A 14,842-nucleotide genomic window follows, 5' to 3' on the forward strand; every position below is an offset into this window, starting at 1 on the left:
GGTGAGAAAAGATAAGTAAAAAACAAAAAGTAAGAAATATGTTTGTGTAGGTGTGCTATTCTTAGGCCACTGTACTAGCTAAAACAGCAAAAGGGAAGGATGAAGACTTCTATATTATGTTTCTCAAACAAGAGGGGACTTTTTGAAAAAAAAAATGAGCTGCAAAAAAAGGCCTGAAAAATGAGCCCGACTGTTAGAAAGGCCAATGCTGCATACATAAAGATTCTTTATTCTCACCTCTAATAAGACACACACTATTGTTAATGCTGATTCATAACCATAGAGAATGATGTGCATGTTGAACTTGTCAACAACCTCACTGTTCTTTTTTTCTTTATCCTATTATGCATTATCACAGCTCACTATTGTTCCTATCTAAGCATGTATAATTAAGTATGATCACAGGACACACACTCTCACACACACACACACACACAAAACCTCCTTATGCTGCCTCTGCACTCTGAGCCTCCACAGGAAAACGGCACTCTCAGGAAGAATAGCAAATGTCAGAAACACAGTCATTAATGCTTTGTGCCTCACATACAATGTGCACTTACTGTGCACCCACCCATACAGCATCATCGTTTAAAATTATATGTGCATGTAAATGCAATTTGTCACACAAGCTCATACATATACATACACTTTAAAGCAAACAACCACTAATACTCGCAGAGATCAATTCAAAACAAGGTCGTTTAAACTCATAAATTCTACATGCATGTATTAGCAATGTGACCCCACACACACAAACACACACGCACACACAATTAAATGCTTCTGTGGATTTTTCTCAGTGCACAGCCAGGCAATTCAAAGTCGATCAATACTCCCAGCTGTGTGTGTGCTACACTGTAGGTGGGAAACAGCAGGGAGCAGCGGGAAGCTAACCTACATGCGGAATAAAGGATGCAGATGCTTGAAACTAAAAAACACAAGATGGGAAAAGCATTTCCACACCATTCCATGAACATTTGGCTCAAAATTGTGCAGACGAGATTGTCACCAATCACATTTTGCTTACTCGATGCTCCATCCCCCAGCCTTCAGGGGTGAGATGGCAGACTATAAAAACATGAGACACTTTCGTCCCCCAAGCAGGTGAATAACAGACTGTACATTTCCTTCTAGCACTACCATTATACTGCTACAGCAGAAAAACAACACTACACCTGCATGGCAGCTAGAATTTTTCACTGTCAAGTGCAATTACTCTCAGACTTTCTGCATGCTAAGTGCTGCACACACTGTGTACCCTGTATTCTTTAAATACTGTGCAACATGCCAATACCATAATTACAAATTTTAATATACTTTCCATGCTGTACCTATATTGCACCTTTTGTGCATACTGAAAAAAAGCAGATTGTTACAGTATCTGTGTGAGATTCACAAAGTTGAGGGATATTTAAGAGAGACATCATATTTTGCAATTAATATTTAAATGATATACAGCATAAATAGCATATTTTTTTCCTAATTAAAAATATTTGAATCGTATGATTTTGTGTAAGTATTTAAAATAAAGTTGCTTAGAATTTTAAAGTAGCCAATGAGTCAGGTTTATGAAAGGAATGTCTCACACGTCTGATTTATTATTATTTTTTTCATAAAATTGCATTGTAAACATTTTAACAGTATTGTATATCTCTGATAAAGTGGATACAGCTCTGATTATTGGCCCATTATTATTTCGAAGAGTGGAATGTTCATCTAATACACAGTCCCAGTCAATGGTTTATGGTTAAGATTTTTGTTTAAGTGACCTCATTTTACACTACGTTTTGAAAATCTAACCAAGAAATAGGTATAAGTGAATAAAAATGTCTATTATTAAATATTTATTGAAATGACAGATGTTAGAAATTATTCTATTTTAAATATATGATCTATTTGGAAAAGGCCAAAATCTGTATCAATCTAACAGAGCACCCATATTTATCGTCCACAGTTAATACTATCGCTGATAGTCTAAAAGTCTTTTATCTATAGCTTTAACAGGTTTACCCTTCAAGTGCACTTGCTTTCATAAAGCGCTCATTTAGACTTCTGAGCTAACAGATCCATCTAAATCCAAAACATTTAGATTTCATATTTCTCATGCTATTCTGTATTTTTTGGTCTATGGCAATAATATTGATTAAACTGTAATAAATTTGAGAAACTACACATGTTCAAAAACCTTTGGACTGGTAGTGTATAGTCCTACAATTTAAGCAATGTGTCTACTGTTTATTAGTAGACATAAAAGAGTTAAGGAAAGAGAAATTGTGACAGATGAAAGACACTCTACACTGATGCTATTTTCCTCATTGTTTGTACTACTAATGATGATATTTTATTCTTTTTTTCAATGTCAGTTCAAATCCAGATTGTAGGGCCACTTATATCTCTGTGTCCCTCCCCCTTCTGATTCTGACTTTTTAAGCACCAACCTGCATCTCTGTAATAGGTTCAGTTCCTCTTCCGTTCCAATGTTCGCCCATCTGATAACATCTCTCTCTCTCTCTCTCTCTCACATACACACACACAGAAAAGTGGACACGAATGTGGATACGGAAAATGGCTTTCTCTTCAGTCCTAAAAGATAGACAGAACAGAACATAATACTGGCTCATGAAATTCTAGCAACTGCATCAATACTCAAATGCTTTTAGCACCTTTCTAAAGTTTTCTTTCTCCATTTCTTTATGAAACACATAGAGGCAACTTAAGTCCAATAGTTATGTCAATATTTATGAGGGGGAAACTGCTTGTATTCAGACCTGAGTTACACAGCTGCTTAAATCGGTTTCTGTGTGCTCCACTGAGATTATGCAAAATGCTTGCATGCAGTTTACTCATCCGAGTTTGCCAAATTTTTATTGACTAGAAGCATCTGAGACAGGGTTTTTCAGTCAAATCTAGAACACTGCCTTGATAACAGACACTTGCCTTTAAGGCAGAAAAAAGAGATCAGGGCTAGAAAATGTAGGCTATAGAAGGAAAATGTGTTTATATAACAGGCAGCTTTTAAAATAGTACTTGATCCAGCACATCCTATCATTTTGGATTTTATTTTTATTTATTTTTTATTTTATATATATATATATATATATATATATATATATATATATATATATATATATATATATTTATATATATATTTATTTATATATAGATTGTGTGCTGACAGATAATTTCATGCTCAGTCATAATGTGTATGCAGGATGTAAGATATTTTATTATGCTTTTTTAGATGATACTATTAATTAAGTGTGTCATTTTTTATACATTTAATATTGGCTTCAAATTACAGTTCACCTTTTTTTAATGAATTTACAGCCAAAACAGAAATTTAAGTGTAACATTGTGGTTAGCTCAAACTGTCAGACATTTGCGTTGGTCTATACACTGTTCTTCACTTGAGCTGTTATCACACAAGAAAAAATAGGCTTAAATCCAAGGTCAGAATCGAAAATAATTAAGATATAACTGAGAACAAAGTCTGCCCTGTGTGCGTAACTCTTGTGTAATTGAATAGTACTTAAGTCTGTTTGACTACCGATGAATGCAATTTCATTGTTAAATAAAGTCTTACTTAACAACAGATCAATATTTTTTCCATACCACAGCAATATGCAGGTGTCCATGAAAAGACAAGAGATTTCAGGAACTCTAAAAAGAAAAGAGATTCTGAGGGAGAATTCATATAACTTTATCCAAGCAATTAACTGGATTATTTGTGAGTATTTTGAAATGAAAACTAAAATCAGAATAAGTGCTATGTTGTCATATGGCAACAACTCTTAGTTAAAATCAGGCATTAGTTTATGTAGTTATATATAAACCTAAATTAAAGAGCACCTTTGACAGCATTTCAAAGTTTTAGCTATAAAAATAAATAAATAAATAAAAGCTTTTCCGACATCAGTTTTACTAAATACAAAATGTAACATGAATTATTCAAAAATAATGAATAGGTCAATTTACTGCAGTCTGTCAGACTTTTGAAGCAAAGCAGCAGCCATGTCCAACCACAAGTCAATATTCATTTCTGTTGTGTTATTTATGCTATTGCAACAACAAAAGCTTGAGGCCATTTGGACTGCAAGATCTATTTGTTTCCGTACAAAAAGTTAAGTTAAAAAAAAATGTATCCAGATACATAAAATAAGGGCTCCAATTAAAATAAGTAAGTAAATAAATAAATAAATAAATAAATAATCAGCCACCTGCCTCACACCTTAAACTTACTATTCATAATTTTAGGAAAATTGAGTCTGATTTTGAATTTTGAAAAATAGTTCAATTGGGAGTGTTGTGAAAATCAGTTCATATGTTTCAGCACTCAACCTTGTCTGTGGAATGAGTTATTTCATGACCCTTGGTTCTAAAAAAAAAAAAAAATGTCAGAAGCTTATGTGTGTTAACACTACAAAACTGTATGTTTATCTCTTTTGTATGTCAGTCTGTTTTATTTTCCCTTGCTTCTTGGCTGATTAAGACCTTTAAAAAGGGAAAGCACTAATGGCACATACCATTGAGGGGAAAAGAGAGCAAGAGAGATAGAGGTGGGGGAATGGAGTTGGCAGTATTAGATAGAGTGCTGGAAAACAATGACAAGTGAAAACAAGCGATGAGAGTGATGCACAACAGAGTAACAGACAAACTACAAAGAAGGGTAATGTCAACACGTCCATCTGGGGACAGCAACACACACCAACGTAGAAAAGCCATTTGATGCAGCAAATCAGCCAAGTATAGATTACATAAACATCAAGCAGCCAACTAATGATTGGCCCAGCAGAGCTCTAACAAGCCAAGATCAACCTCCAGAGGAAAGACCCGAAAGGAACAGTAAGAAAAAACCATACACACAAGCACGTATGCCAACAACAGATCACAATGGAGCTTCATACTGTATTATGCCGTGACTGAGTGAATGTGCAAACTACTAATCATATAGATTTAAAGAAAGTTAAATTATTCACACTCTCACTAATTGCATTTTTTTCCATAAAAACATGGTATACATGAGATACCAACATTATAATTAAACAAATTATGTATAAATGCTGTGTTTTATACAGGGTTGCCAAGTCTGCATGACAAACTCATCCCCAAAATTAGCACAAAAACGAAACTCAACATATGCCCTCTCAAATGTATACACTTATACAATTCAGTATTTCTTTGACTATTGTCACTATTATTGCAAAGTGAGATTATACAATCAGTAGGCCTGTGGAAATTATTCCGTTTCTCTAAACAGTTTGTAACAGTTTGGATTCTTAAATGTGATTGGTCAGAAGGTGTGCATTATTTTTGTATAACAGCACAGCTCAGACTGCAGTTCCAGCTGTAATACAAACAATAGGGTTATATTAATGTGCTTGTTCATTATTGTTTCTATAGTAACAGCTCATACGGAGGGACTTATATGGCCGATGCTCCACATAATCTAAGACTGATATTAACCGGATTAAAAAAACACATTTATCAAAGTGAAATGTATAATCATTGATGGGGTGATGTTTTCTGTTAGGAGACATTTATTCAACATTTATGGAAAGATTCTTGGTTGTAAGAGCCTTATAACAGTCATGGTGCTTTGCAAAGTCTTCAGGACAGAGGAGTTCCAGTTTCTCTGTAAAATGTCAATCTGTATTTTTTATTTTTTGAAAGAGACAGAGAGAGAGAGAGAGAGAGAGAAAGAGAGAACAAGCTACTGCTTGCAAGAGAGAGAGAGCAATCCGAGCATGTGTGCAAGAGAGAGAGAGGGAGGCTGGTGAGAGAATAACTGTTTATCGTGGCTATAACATAAGTGATTACAAGAACTAACTTGTCTCTTGGATATTCCACAACATTAAATCTAACTAAAAACCATTAAAATGTGTGATGGGTTGTTCATTAATAAAGTAAACATTGGCGTAAACATCATTGTGATGAATAGCTCACTTCAAACTGTGTGGCTATACAAAAAAAAAAAAAAAACTCTGCTGGTGTACATTGTTTTCGTATGTCCACATGGTCTGTCATGTGTTATTCCTTACTTCTTACATACTATTTGGTCATAAATAAAGTATAGCTATGAGTGTAGAGTAGACCAATTCACTGCTGCGCAGAATAATACATCTATACAGTACATCCATACTACTTTTTGTTGTATACATTTGCTGTACTTACACAACCTTATTTTTAATGATACATCATTTCGTCATATCCACAGTACATGCAGGTGTTATAGCCACTGCATTAGCTGTTTATAAAAATCAGCGTAACTATTGGCTTTTGCCATATTGTCGATTGGTATAATTAAACTCATGTAGGCAAAATGCCTAAACCACAGACTCAAAAATAGACCAATTCTGTGGGTAAACCGCAAACCTGGCAACACCGCTGTTATCCAAATTTAAGAGCAAAAGAAGCTCACTCTTTCAGACACAAATTTAACACAGCTCAGTCAAAATAGTTTGCCCTTTTTGTCTGTGTATGCAAAAAAAAAAAGTGTGTTTTTCATACATAAACAAATGGCCTCTCGAGCACAGTGGCTGATTCCACTTATATCGCACTGTTGAGATAAATAATACACTCAAGAGAATAATTTCACATTACAGAAAACAAATCTGTCACGCTGGTCTTGCTAAACATATTTATCAGTGGGGAAAATGGAATCATGTGCTAGCCAGGGATACACGTGACTCATTTGAACCATCCGATGATGTCATTTCATTGTCAATGATAACAAATGTTTAAAAAAAAAAAAACAACCTGAGTAAGCATGTAATGTTCCCGGAAACTGAAAATGGGATATAAATATATTTGAGATAATCTCAGATAATCTAACACTGATCTTTTGGCGCCGACACTGATAAAGCGTGATCATATTTGGACTTTGGACTATGTGGGCTGATGTGCTTACTCACTGAATCAGTCATCTTAGAACCATAGAAACTCAAGGTGAATGGACGTGTTGTAATTTTGAAAATTATTTGCCAATCACATGATGCGCTCAGACAGAACCTGCATTCAAAGCAAGCAGGGCAGCATAACATACACGGTCCAGTGTCATGAGAAATGTACAGACCTATAGAGTACATTGAGGAAACAAAACAACTCCATATTTGCAACATAAATCAAGACTCAGTGGTGAGAGATGAAGAGCTCTCTTTTGAGAATAACAGTGTCGGTAAACAGAGAAGACAACTGGTTTGAAAGATGAGCCTATCTATGCCAGTCTCTGGAAAAGTCTCAGAATGGAAAACAGCTTCTAATTAAATGTTGTACTAAGATATTTACATGCCACTCAACACCTCCAGAGCCCAATGTCATCTCAGTGTCATTATATCACATGAGTGAATAAATATTAAATGACCTTTGAATGTGCAGTAGAGCTGACCTCTGGTTTGTGGCAAAACAACTTCAATATTGCAAGACAAGTCACCACTATGACCAGTTACATAATACAAGACTTTACTGCTTCATCCTCTGTACCAAAGAGACTTATATAAAAAGAGATAAGTGCTTTTATTGGATCAGTTTGCTGCTCTCACACTGTGAACTGTGTATTGCATGAGCATTTTTATATTTAAACTAAATGGAAAAGGTTTTCAATTATATATAATTTATATAAATTATAACATATATAATTTATCCAAGGAACTACACTGGCACCCATATAGTAAAATCGAGTGCTCAAAATACTGTGGTTTCCAAATATATTAAAAGAAAGAAAGAAAGATTCATCTTATATTTGTCTCTCAAATAGTCAACCATCTATTTTTGGCAACAAGTCCTGTAAATTGGATTCTAAGCTGTCTTGCTGTTGCCCTCCTGTGGACAGAATCAGTAGTGACAACTGCCATCAACTGCAAATCTCACAGGTTAGACACAGCCTGTGTTTAGCTTAGTGTTTAGCCTCCAAGCTGGTGATTTAGTCTGAATGTGCTATCTAATATCATTTGTATCCACTTAAATTCTTAAATTCTTACCACTTAGTGTGTGTGTGTGTATGTATATATATATATATATATATATATATATATATATATATATATATATATATATATATATATATATATATATGTAGTAAATTTATGGGAAATATTGGCCCATATTGGCCCCATTTTTCCACTGAATAGCAGCAGTAGGTTTATTTGATGCACAGCGGCAGACCTCAGCAGGTTTATAGGCATTTTCTAATTTGCCTTACAGCAAAATCAAAAAAAAAAAAAAAAAGCAGCACCATATGCCATCATCATAGCACTCCATGAAGTATATTTCTCCCAAACGGTATTGATCAATACCATTTTTATTTGATTTAAAAGGGTCTGTACCCCCCTTGTTTTATTAAGAAGGCTATACCAGACGCATAATCACTATACATAGATTTAACATTACCTTTACAATTAAATTCTCACTGAAATTACAGAATAAATATATGCACATTTTCTTTTTAAATCTTTGTGTGAGAGAGAAAACATTAAAAGTGTTTCCTACAAAGCCGTTAGTGGTAATATCCAGAAGCATGGTTGTCTTACGAAAGTGCGTTAAATTCCATAAAATCTTGAGTGTTGTTATGTATTCACAAACATTGATCCTTGGGTGCGTCTTTGCGAGAGGACTTCTCATGTCTGTTTTTGATAATATATAAAATAAATAGACCACCAAACAGTAATGCGTTGCACAGTATCTCCATTGAAGGTGAAGTATCTGTTATTTTCAGCAGTACCCACCCCAGCAGTTGAATGCATGCAGCAAGCTGCAATATTCTACAAACTGTGCCAGGCCTTTGGGCAAATATCCGAATGTGCATGAGAGAGGAAAAAAGGTGAAGATGTGACGTTTCTCCCGCAGTCATGCGGCTGTAATGCTGTGTCACGCTCTCCCCATGCCACCCGTGGCACAAACAAATCTGTTCCGTATAAAAATAAGGGTCATAACATTGCTGGCTACTCTGAAAAAAGGCACTTCATTGAATATCTGAGTATGGCCTTTCCTCCAAAGTAATTTGGGGGAAAATATTTCAGTGATTATATATATATATATATATATATATATATATATATATATATATATATATATATATATATATATATAATTTATCATGCTTTTTTCAATACTTTTGTAGTGGGCATGGGGGTTGCTATATATGGAAGTGAGCTTAATCTCTGTCATCAGAACCTATATGATTTCTCCAAGACTTCGAGGTAATCTGGCTTGGTTTGGAGTTTGGCCCTTAACTCGAGGTATTCATTTTGCTCTGGAAATCCCTTTCCCCCAGTGAAAAGTAGAGTTTCTTTTAATCTGGCATCTTGCTGCAAGTCAGGGTATTGCATTCCTGGAGGATGTGCATGTGCAACGTGCATGTCCTTTAATTTTGGAACGGTGCCATAAAGGCAGTCTACAAACCCCACGGTTGGAGTCGGTCTCTGGCTGTCAATTACTGTGGGGCAAAGCACGCCATTCTCATGAAATCCAGCCACATCTCCAGACTGATTGACCGTGACAATGGTGTTAAGTTGAGAGTTTGACACAGCCATAGTCCATTCCTTTTCTTTTTCCAACAGAGTTCGATAATTACTGCTGTTTTCCTTTGTCTCTGAAAACCGTTCTCCATCTATTTCACCTTCTCGTGGTTTGTAAATGGGATTGTTGCACATTTGAGCAACAGGGTGGGGGATGTAATCATAAACATGGCCAGAGGCAGGTTTCTCGGGTGATGTTTGTTGTTCCTCAAATATCCGGCACTGCATCTGGATCCCGGTCAGATCCACCACTTCCTGACGTTTCTTGAATGGGAGTTTCTTCCTTCTCCTTAGTACAAATGCAAATAGGCCAGCAGCGACAAACACAGCAGAGATGAACAAGATCAAGAGACTGAGGATGAGAACCGAAAGTGGTATGGCTCCTGTGGAAGGGGCGTATCCTAATCCAGAGTCACTGGTGGAAGTGACATCATTAGCAAGTCCAGGAGAAGCAGCAGAAAATTTCAGTTCTGGGCAGATAAGCTCAAGTTCCAGGGTGCGAAGGTCCTTACCAAAAGCAAACTCCGGTGTCTTGCAAATTACTTCCCCAACCACAATGACAGAGCTCAGTTTCTCGATCCACTGCTTGAGTGGAACAATGTCACATGAGCATTCCCACGGGTTCTGGTGTAGGTCAATCTGTACAATTGAGTCAAGGTGCTCCAGCACTCCACTCACAGGCAGATACAGGAAATAGTTGTTGCGTAGATTCAGCCTAGACAGGGAGGTGCCAGCAAAAGCATCGATGGGAAGTGTGCGCAGCAGGTTATCATTCAAAAAAACCAGCTGCAGGTTTGCCATCAGGCTGAAAGCAGCTGGTTGAATCTCTCGAATAACATTGTACTCTAAATAAAGGTAGCTGAGCATCTGCAAACCACGAAACATGCCTGGAGTCAACCTCTCAATATCATTACCATTCAAGTATAAACTTTTCAAATTGGGCAGGTTGATGAAGGCACCTTCTTGAACATATGATATCCGATTGTTACCCAAATGGAGTAAATCCAGACTGGAGAAATTCCAAAAATCTGACCTGTATATTTTCTGAATCAAGTTCCCACTCAGATAGAGTTTTTTGGCATTTAGTGGCCGTGGCAAGAGCTCAGAGATGTTGTGAAATCCTTTCTCTTTGCAATTTACAGTGAGTCCCAAGTCATTGATGTGTAGATTACACATACATCCCGTTGGGCAGATGATTGGAATAGGTGGTCTCGTTTGATAGCCAGGTACAGGGGGTTGGTTCGGACCAGGGTAAAGGCTTCGTGGAGTTGGTGGCGTTTTCGTGGGTCTGGGTCGTTTTGTTGGCTTAACATGTCTCTCTCTGTACTCCACCGAGGAGGCAGTGTTATGAAAAGATGACAACATGGATGAGGGTTTGGTGGGCCACATGTTCTCATTACTGAAGGGTAGCCTCGGAATGCCGAGTTTTACCTCTATCTCAGCTTCAGAAAGCAGGGGGCATAACTCGCTCCTTTTGATCTCACGGAGATCTTTTCCATGAAAGTGAAATGGATACTCACAAGTGATATCACCCACCAGAGCTGTGTATGGTATTCTCTCCAGCCATGTTTTGAGCTGTACAATCTCACATACGCAGTTCCACGGATTTTCTTCAAGCTGAATCTCCATCAGACTACGACCCACATACTCCAGTGTCCCCTTATATGGAAGAGTCTTTAACCGATTGCCACGCAAATCAAGGTGCGTTAATGATACAGACCTGAATAAGAAATTGGGGAGCATGGGTATCAAATTGTCATTCAAAATAAGCACTCTGAGTTTGTGCAGGTTTCGAAAAGCACCACTTTCTATTTTCTTTATGACATTGTAATCTGCCTGAAGGTATTCAAGGCTCTCAAGTCCAAGAAAAGTGTCATTTCTGAACACTTCCAGCTTGTTCTCATGTAGAAAGAGCTTTTTCAAAATGCTCAGCCCATTGAATGCTCCAGCATGAATGTCCTGCAGCGCATTGTTCCCCAAATTGAGTGACACAGCATTGTTGAGGTGCAAAAAGCTGTTAAAATACAGCTTGCGCATGGAGTTCCTCTGCAAATTGAGCTTAAAGGGCCTTGTCCATGACTGGGAAATCTGGCTGACATTTGTAAATCCTTTGCTGTCGCAGTGCACATGAAAAATGCCCTCCTTGACTTCACAGTAGCAAGGGTCGAAGCAAGGCTCATCTATTTCCTCAGACTCGTCCAGCAAGGGGATCGGCGTAGTCCACCCTAAAGCTATTGTGCTTAGCAGGGTTACCCACAGCATCCTTCCTCCAAAACCTGATGAAGTCGCGGCTGAGTGCCACTTCACTGCACTGAAACAGACATAGAGAGAAGAATAAGAGACATAAATACTTGGGCAAGTGGCTGCAATGCTTGCATGAAATTTGTGGAAATGTTTGACGGATTTATATGCAACAATGACACACTCAAACGCTGCCTCACTACATCATCAGGAAAATAAAAAACGTATACATAAAATTCCACCAACATGGAATTAAATCAATTAAGCACTTGCATTACAATTCAGTACAAAAATCAGGATGAGCGTCATAATGACGTGATGTTCCATTTCTGTCGGGACTAAGTACACGCCCATGTTTACGGCTAAATCATTTGATTTTCTGGAAAGGTCACGCATGTTGTTTGGTTTTCCAGTGACAGTGCATATTTTCATAGCACAACTGTTCCTCCAATTAATCATGTTGGTCTTCACATCCATCAGATCAGACAGGAGCTCTCATCTTCTCTCGCTCTATCTCTCATTCTTTCTCATCCACCCACCTTCACACACACACACACACACATGGTTAGTGGGACAGAGCGGACATTTAGCAACTTAACACTTCAGGCAGTGCTCTGCACCGTGCGTTCTACTCTTCTGATTTTACAGCAAAAAGATCTCTATGTTAGCTTTCTTTATCATCTCACAATGGTCAGGATAGATAGATAGATAGATAGATAGATAGAGAGAAAGAGATGCTGTTGCTTCCCCCAAAAGATCTATCAGATCAGCAATGCGTATCTAAGTCTCTTTGCTTTTCCACACACTGAACACACTTAATTAGCTATCGGCACATTGGTGGAGATGCTGATAGATGAGATCTGCTAAATGTGTTACAGTCCCAGACACTAGAAAGTGTGCTATGGTCCCAAACACACTGACTTTTGATCAGAAATGTGTTCTCAGAATGGATGAAAGACTTCCATTAAGCATCCATGCATAATAGGGAAAATGGTAGTTGCCGTCTTAGATGAATAGCACACTTTGTGCCAGGCAAAGCCTATGCCTCGGCATTTCTGTGTGTGTGTGTGTGTGTGTGTGTGTGTGTGTGTATATGTGAGGATGCATTCCCAAATCCCAAATTTAAATGATCGCCTCATAATACAACGTCACTTCTATTCCCAATACTGCGGGTACCTACTCTGGGTTTTTTTCAGTGGGCTCCAACTTTACATCTCCTGTGCCAGGATGGATGTAGAGACAGGTGCTCCGGAGGTTTTAGACTGGAGGGAGACATGCACTGAAACAAAAACCAAAAAAATATCTTCTTTCCATAGAGTCCATCAACTGCAATATATCTCCATAACATAACTGCACATGCATTATAACTCCATAACACATTCCTGTATAGACTATAAAATCAGACCTTTCCAAAAATGGTGATGGTGATATAAGGATTTTTTTTTTTTTTGCCAAAAGACAATCAAAGTAATGTAGTCTTTTTTTCCTGATGAGATTAACAATATCATATAGAGAGGTCCTTCTGACGGCAGAAATCAATGAGCAGAGAGCAGGTTTGGATTAAAAATAGAGACTGAGATGCGTTTGTCCTCCCACGTCCGAGGATTCAGGGCAACACTCACCTCTTTTCCTAATGGACTTCAGTAGCTTCCACAAAAAAGGGGGCATCAAAGAGTTTAAAGCTTCTTGGATCTCTCCATCTTGAGCATCATCTCCTGTGTTGATTTCTGTCTTTCTCTATCTCTCCTTGCTCTTCCCAGGCAAACGAGGCGAAGTGAAGACGTGATTAGAATGCAATGTCCCTTTTTTCCTCTCTCCTCTGTTAGGTTGGTTTATGGTTGCATTTCAGATGAAGAAGCGATTGAGATACAGATTAATTCATGTCTGTATTGCAGCAGCGGCATCAACTCAGTGTGGATTCGCACAGAGGAGACGCGGTACATCGGCACGGTGCGAGACCTCACTGTGAAATGAGCTTGAAGGAAAGCGAGCAGGAGGGAGGACGAGAGATTGAAGGAAGGAGGAGGAGGAGGAGGGAGTGCATCAGCCTCTCTCTCTTTATTGCGCTCTCTCTCTCTCTCTCTCTCTCTCTCTCTCTCTCTCTCTCTGCATGGTTATATATTTGGTGTAGATCAGCACATGTACCTGTGTGATTTTATTCTGGGGGCAAATTGGAGGCTGTCGTATCTGTATATCTACTTTTTAGTTTAATTGTGTTCTGTTATTTATTCAGAACTATTCTATTCTATAATGATACACAGCTGTGTACGCTCTCTCTCTCTCTCTCTCTCTCTCTCTCTCTCTCTCTCTCCCTCTCTCAGTCTGGTTTCGATCTTTCTGCAGCAGGCTGAACTCATGAAAGGCTCTCTGTCTCCACACCAATCTCTCTTCAGCAGATCTTTATTTTTCAAGCCTGTCCTGTAGTGGGCGACCGAGATCTGCGACTCCACCTCTCCGCCACACACACACACACACACACACAGCTCTATGATCACATGCAGAATTCTAAAGGATTTATAATAATAATAATAATAATAATAATAATAATAATAATAATAATGAGAAGAAGAAATCATAAATATTTTCTTAACAAAATAAAAATTCAAATTTTATTTTAACAAATATATTTCTGTAATTTCATACTATTAATAATAATAATAATAATAATAATAATAATAATAAAATTTTAGGGGATTTATTATTATTATTATTATTATTATTATTATTATTATTATTATTATTATTAGGTGGCAAAGTAGTACAGCAGGTAGCACTGTGATCCTGAGTGGAGTTTCTGTTTACGTTCTCCCCGTGTCTGAGTGAGTTCCCTCTGGGTTCACTGGACTGGCTATGTTAAATCGCCTCTATAGGTGTGGACGAGTGTGTGAATGTGTGTGTGATTTATGTGATGGTATTCCATCCAGGATGCATTCTTGTCTCCTGGCCAGTATCCCTTGGATAGGCTCCGGATCCCCCAGGACCCTGACCAAAAAAAAAATCTGAAAATGAATAATAATAATAATAATAATAATAATAATAATAATAATAATAATAATAATAATATACATTATTATTATTATTATTATTAT

General features: G+C 37.4%; 1 protein-coding gene across 1 annotated transcript; it reads right to left on the reverse strand.

Moving 5' to 3' along the window:
- Window positions 1–9,085: 9,085 nt before the first annotated feature.
- Window positions 9,086–13,763, reverse strand: slitrk3a (SLIT and NTRK-like family, member 3a). Its single transcript, XM_026913500.3, has 3 exons — window positions 13,376–13,763; window positions 12,934–13,032; window positions 9,086–11,823 (listed from the first exon to the last, which is right to left on the reverse strand). The coding sequence occupies exon 3, from the start codon at window positions 11,772–11,774 to the stop codon at window positions 9,162–9,164; it is 2,613 nt and encodes an 870-aa protein (XP_026769301.1). The 5' UTR covers window positions 11,775–11,823; window positions 12,934–13,032; window positions 13,376–13,763; the 3' UTR covers window positions 9,086–9,161.
- Window positions 13,764–14,842: the final 1,079 nt, after the last annotated feature.

This window comes from Pangasianodon hypophthalmus, chromosome 6 (assembly GCF_027358585.1).
Source record: "Pangasianodon hypophthalmus isolate fPanHyp1 chromosome 6, fPanHyp1.pri, whole genome shotgun sequence".
NCBI lineage: Eukaryota > Metazoa > Chordata > Actinopteri > Siluriformes > Pangasiidae > Pangasianodon > Pangasianodon hypophthalmus.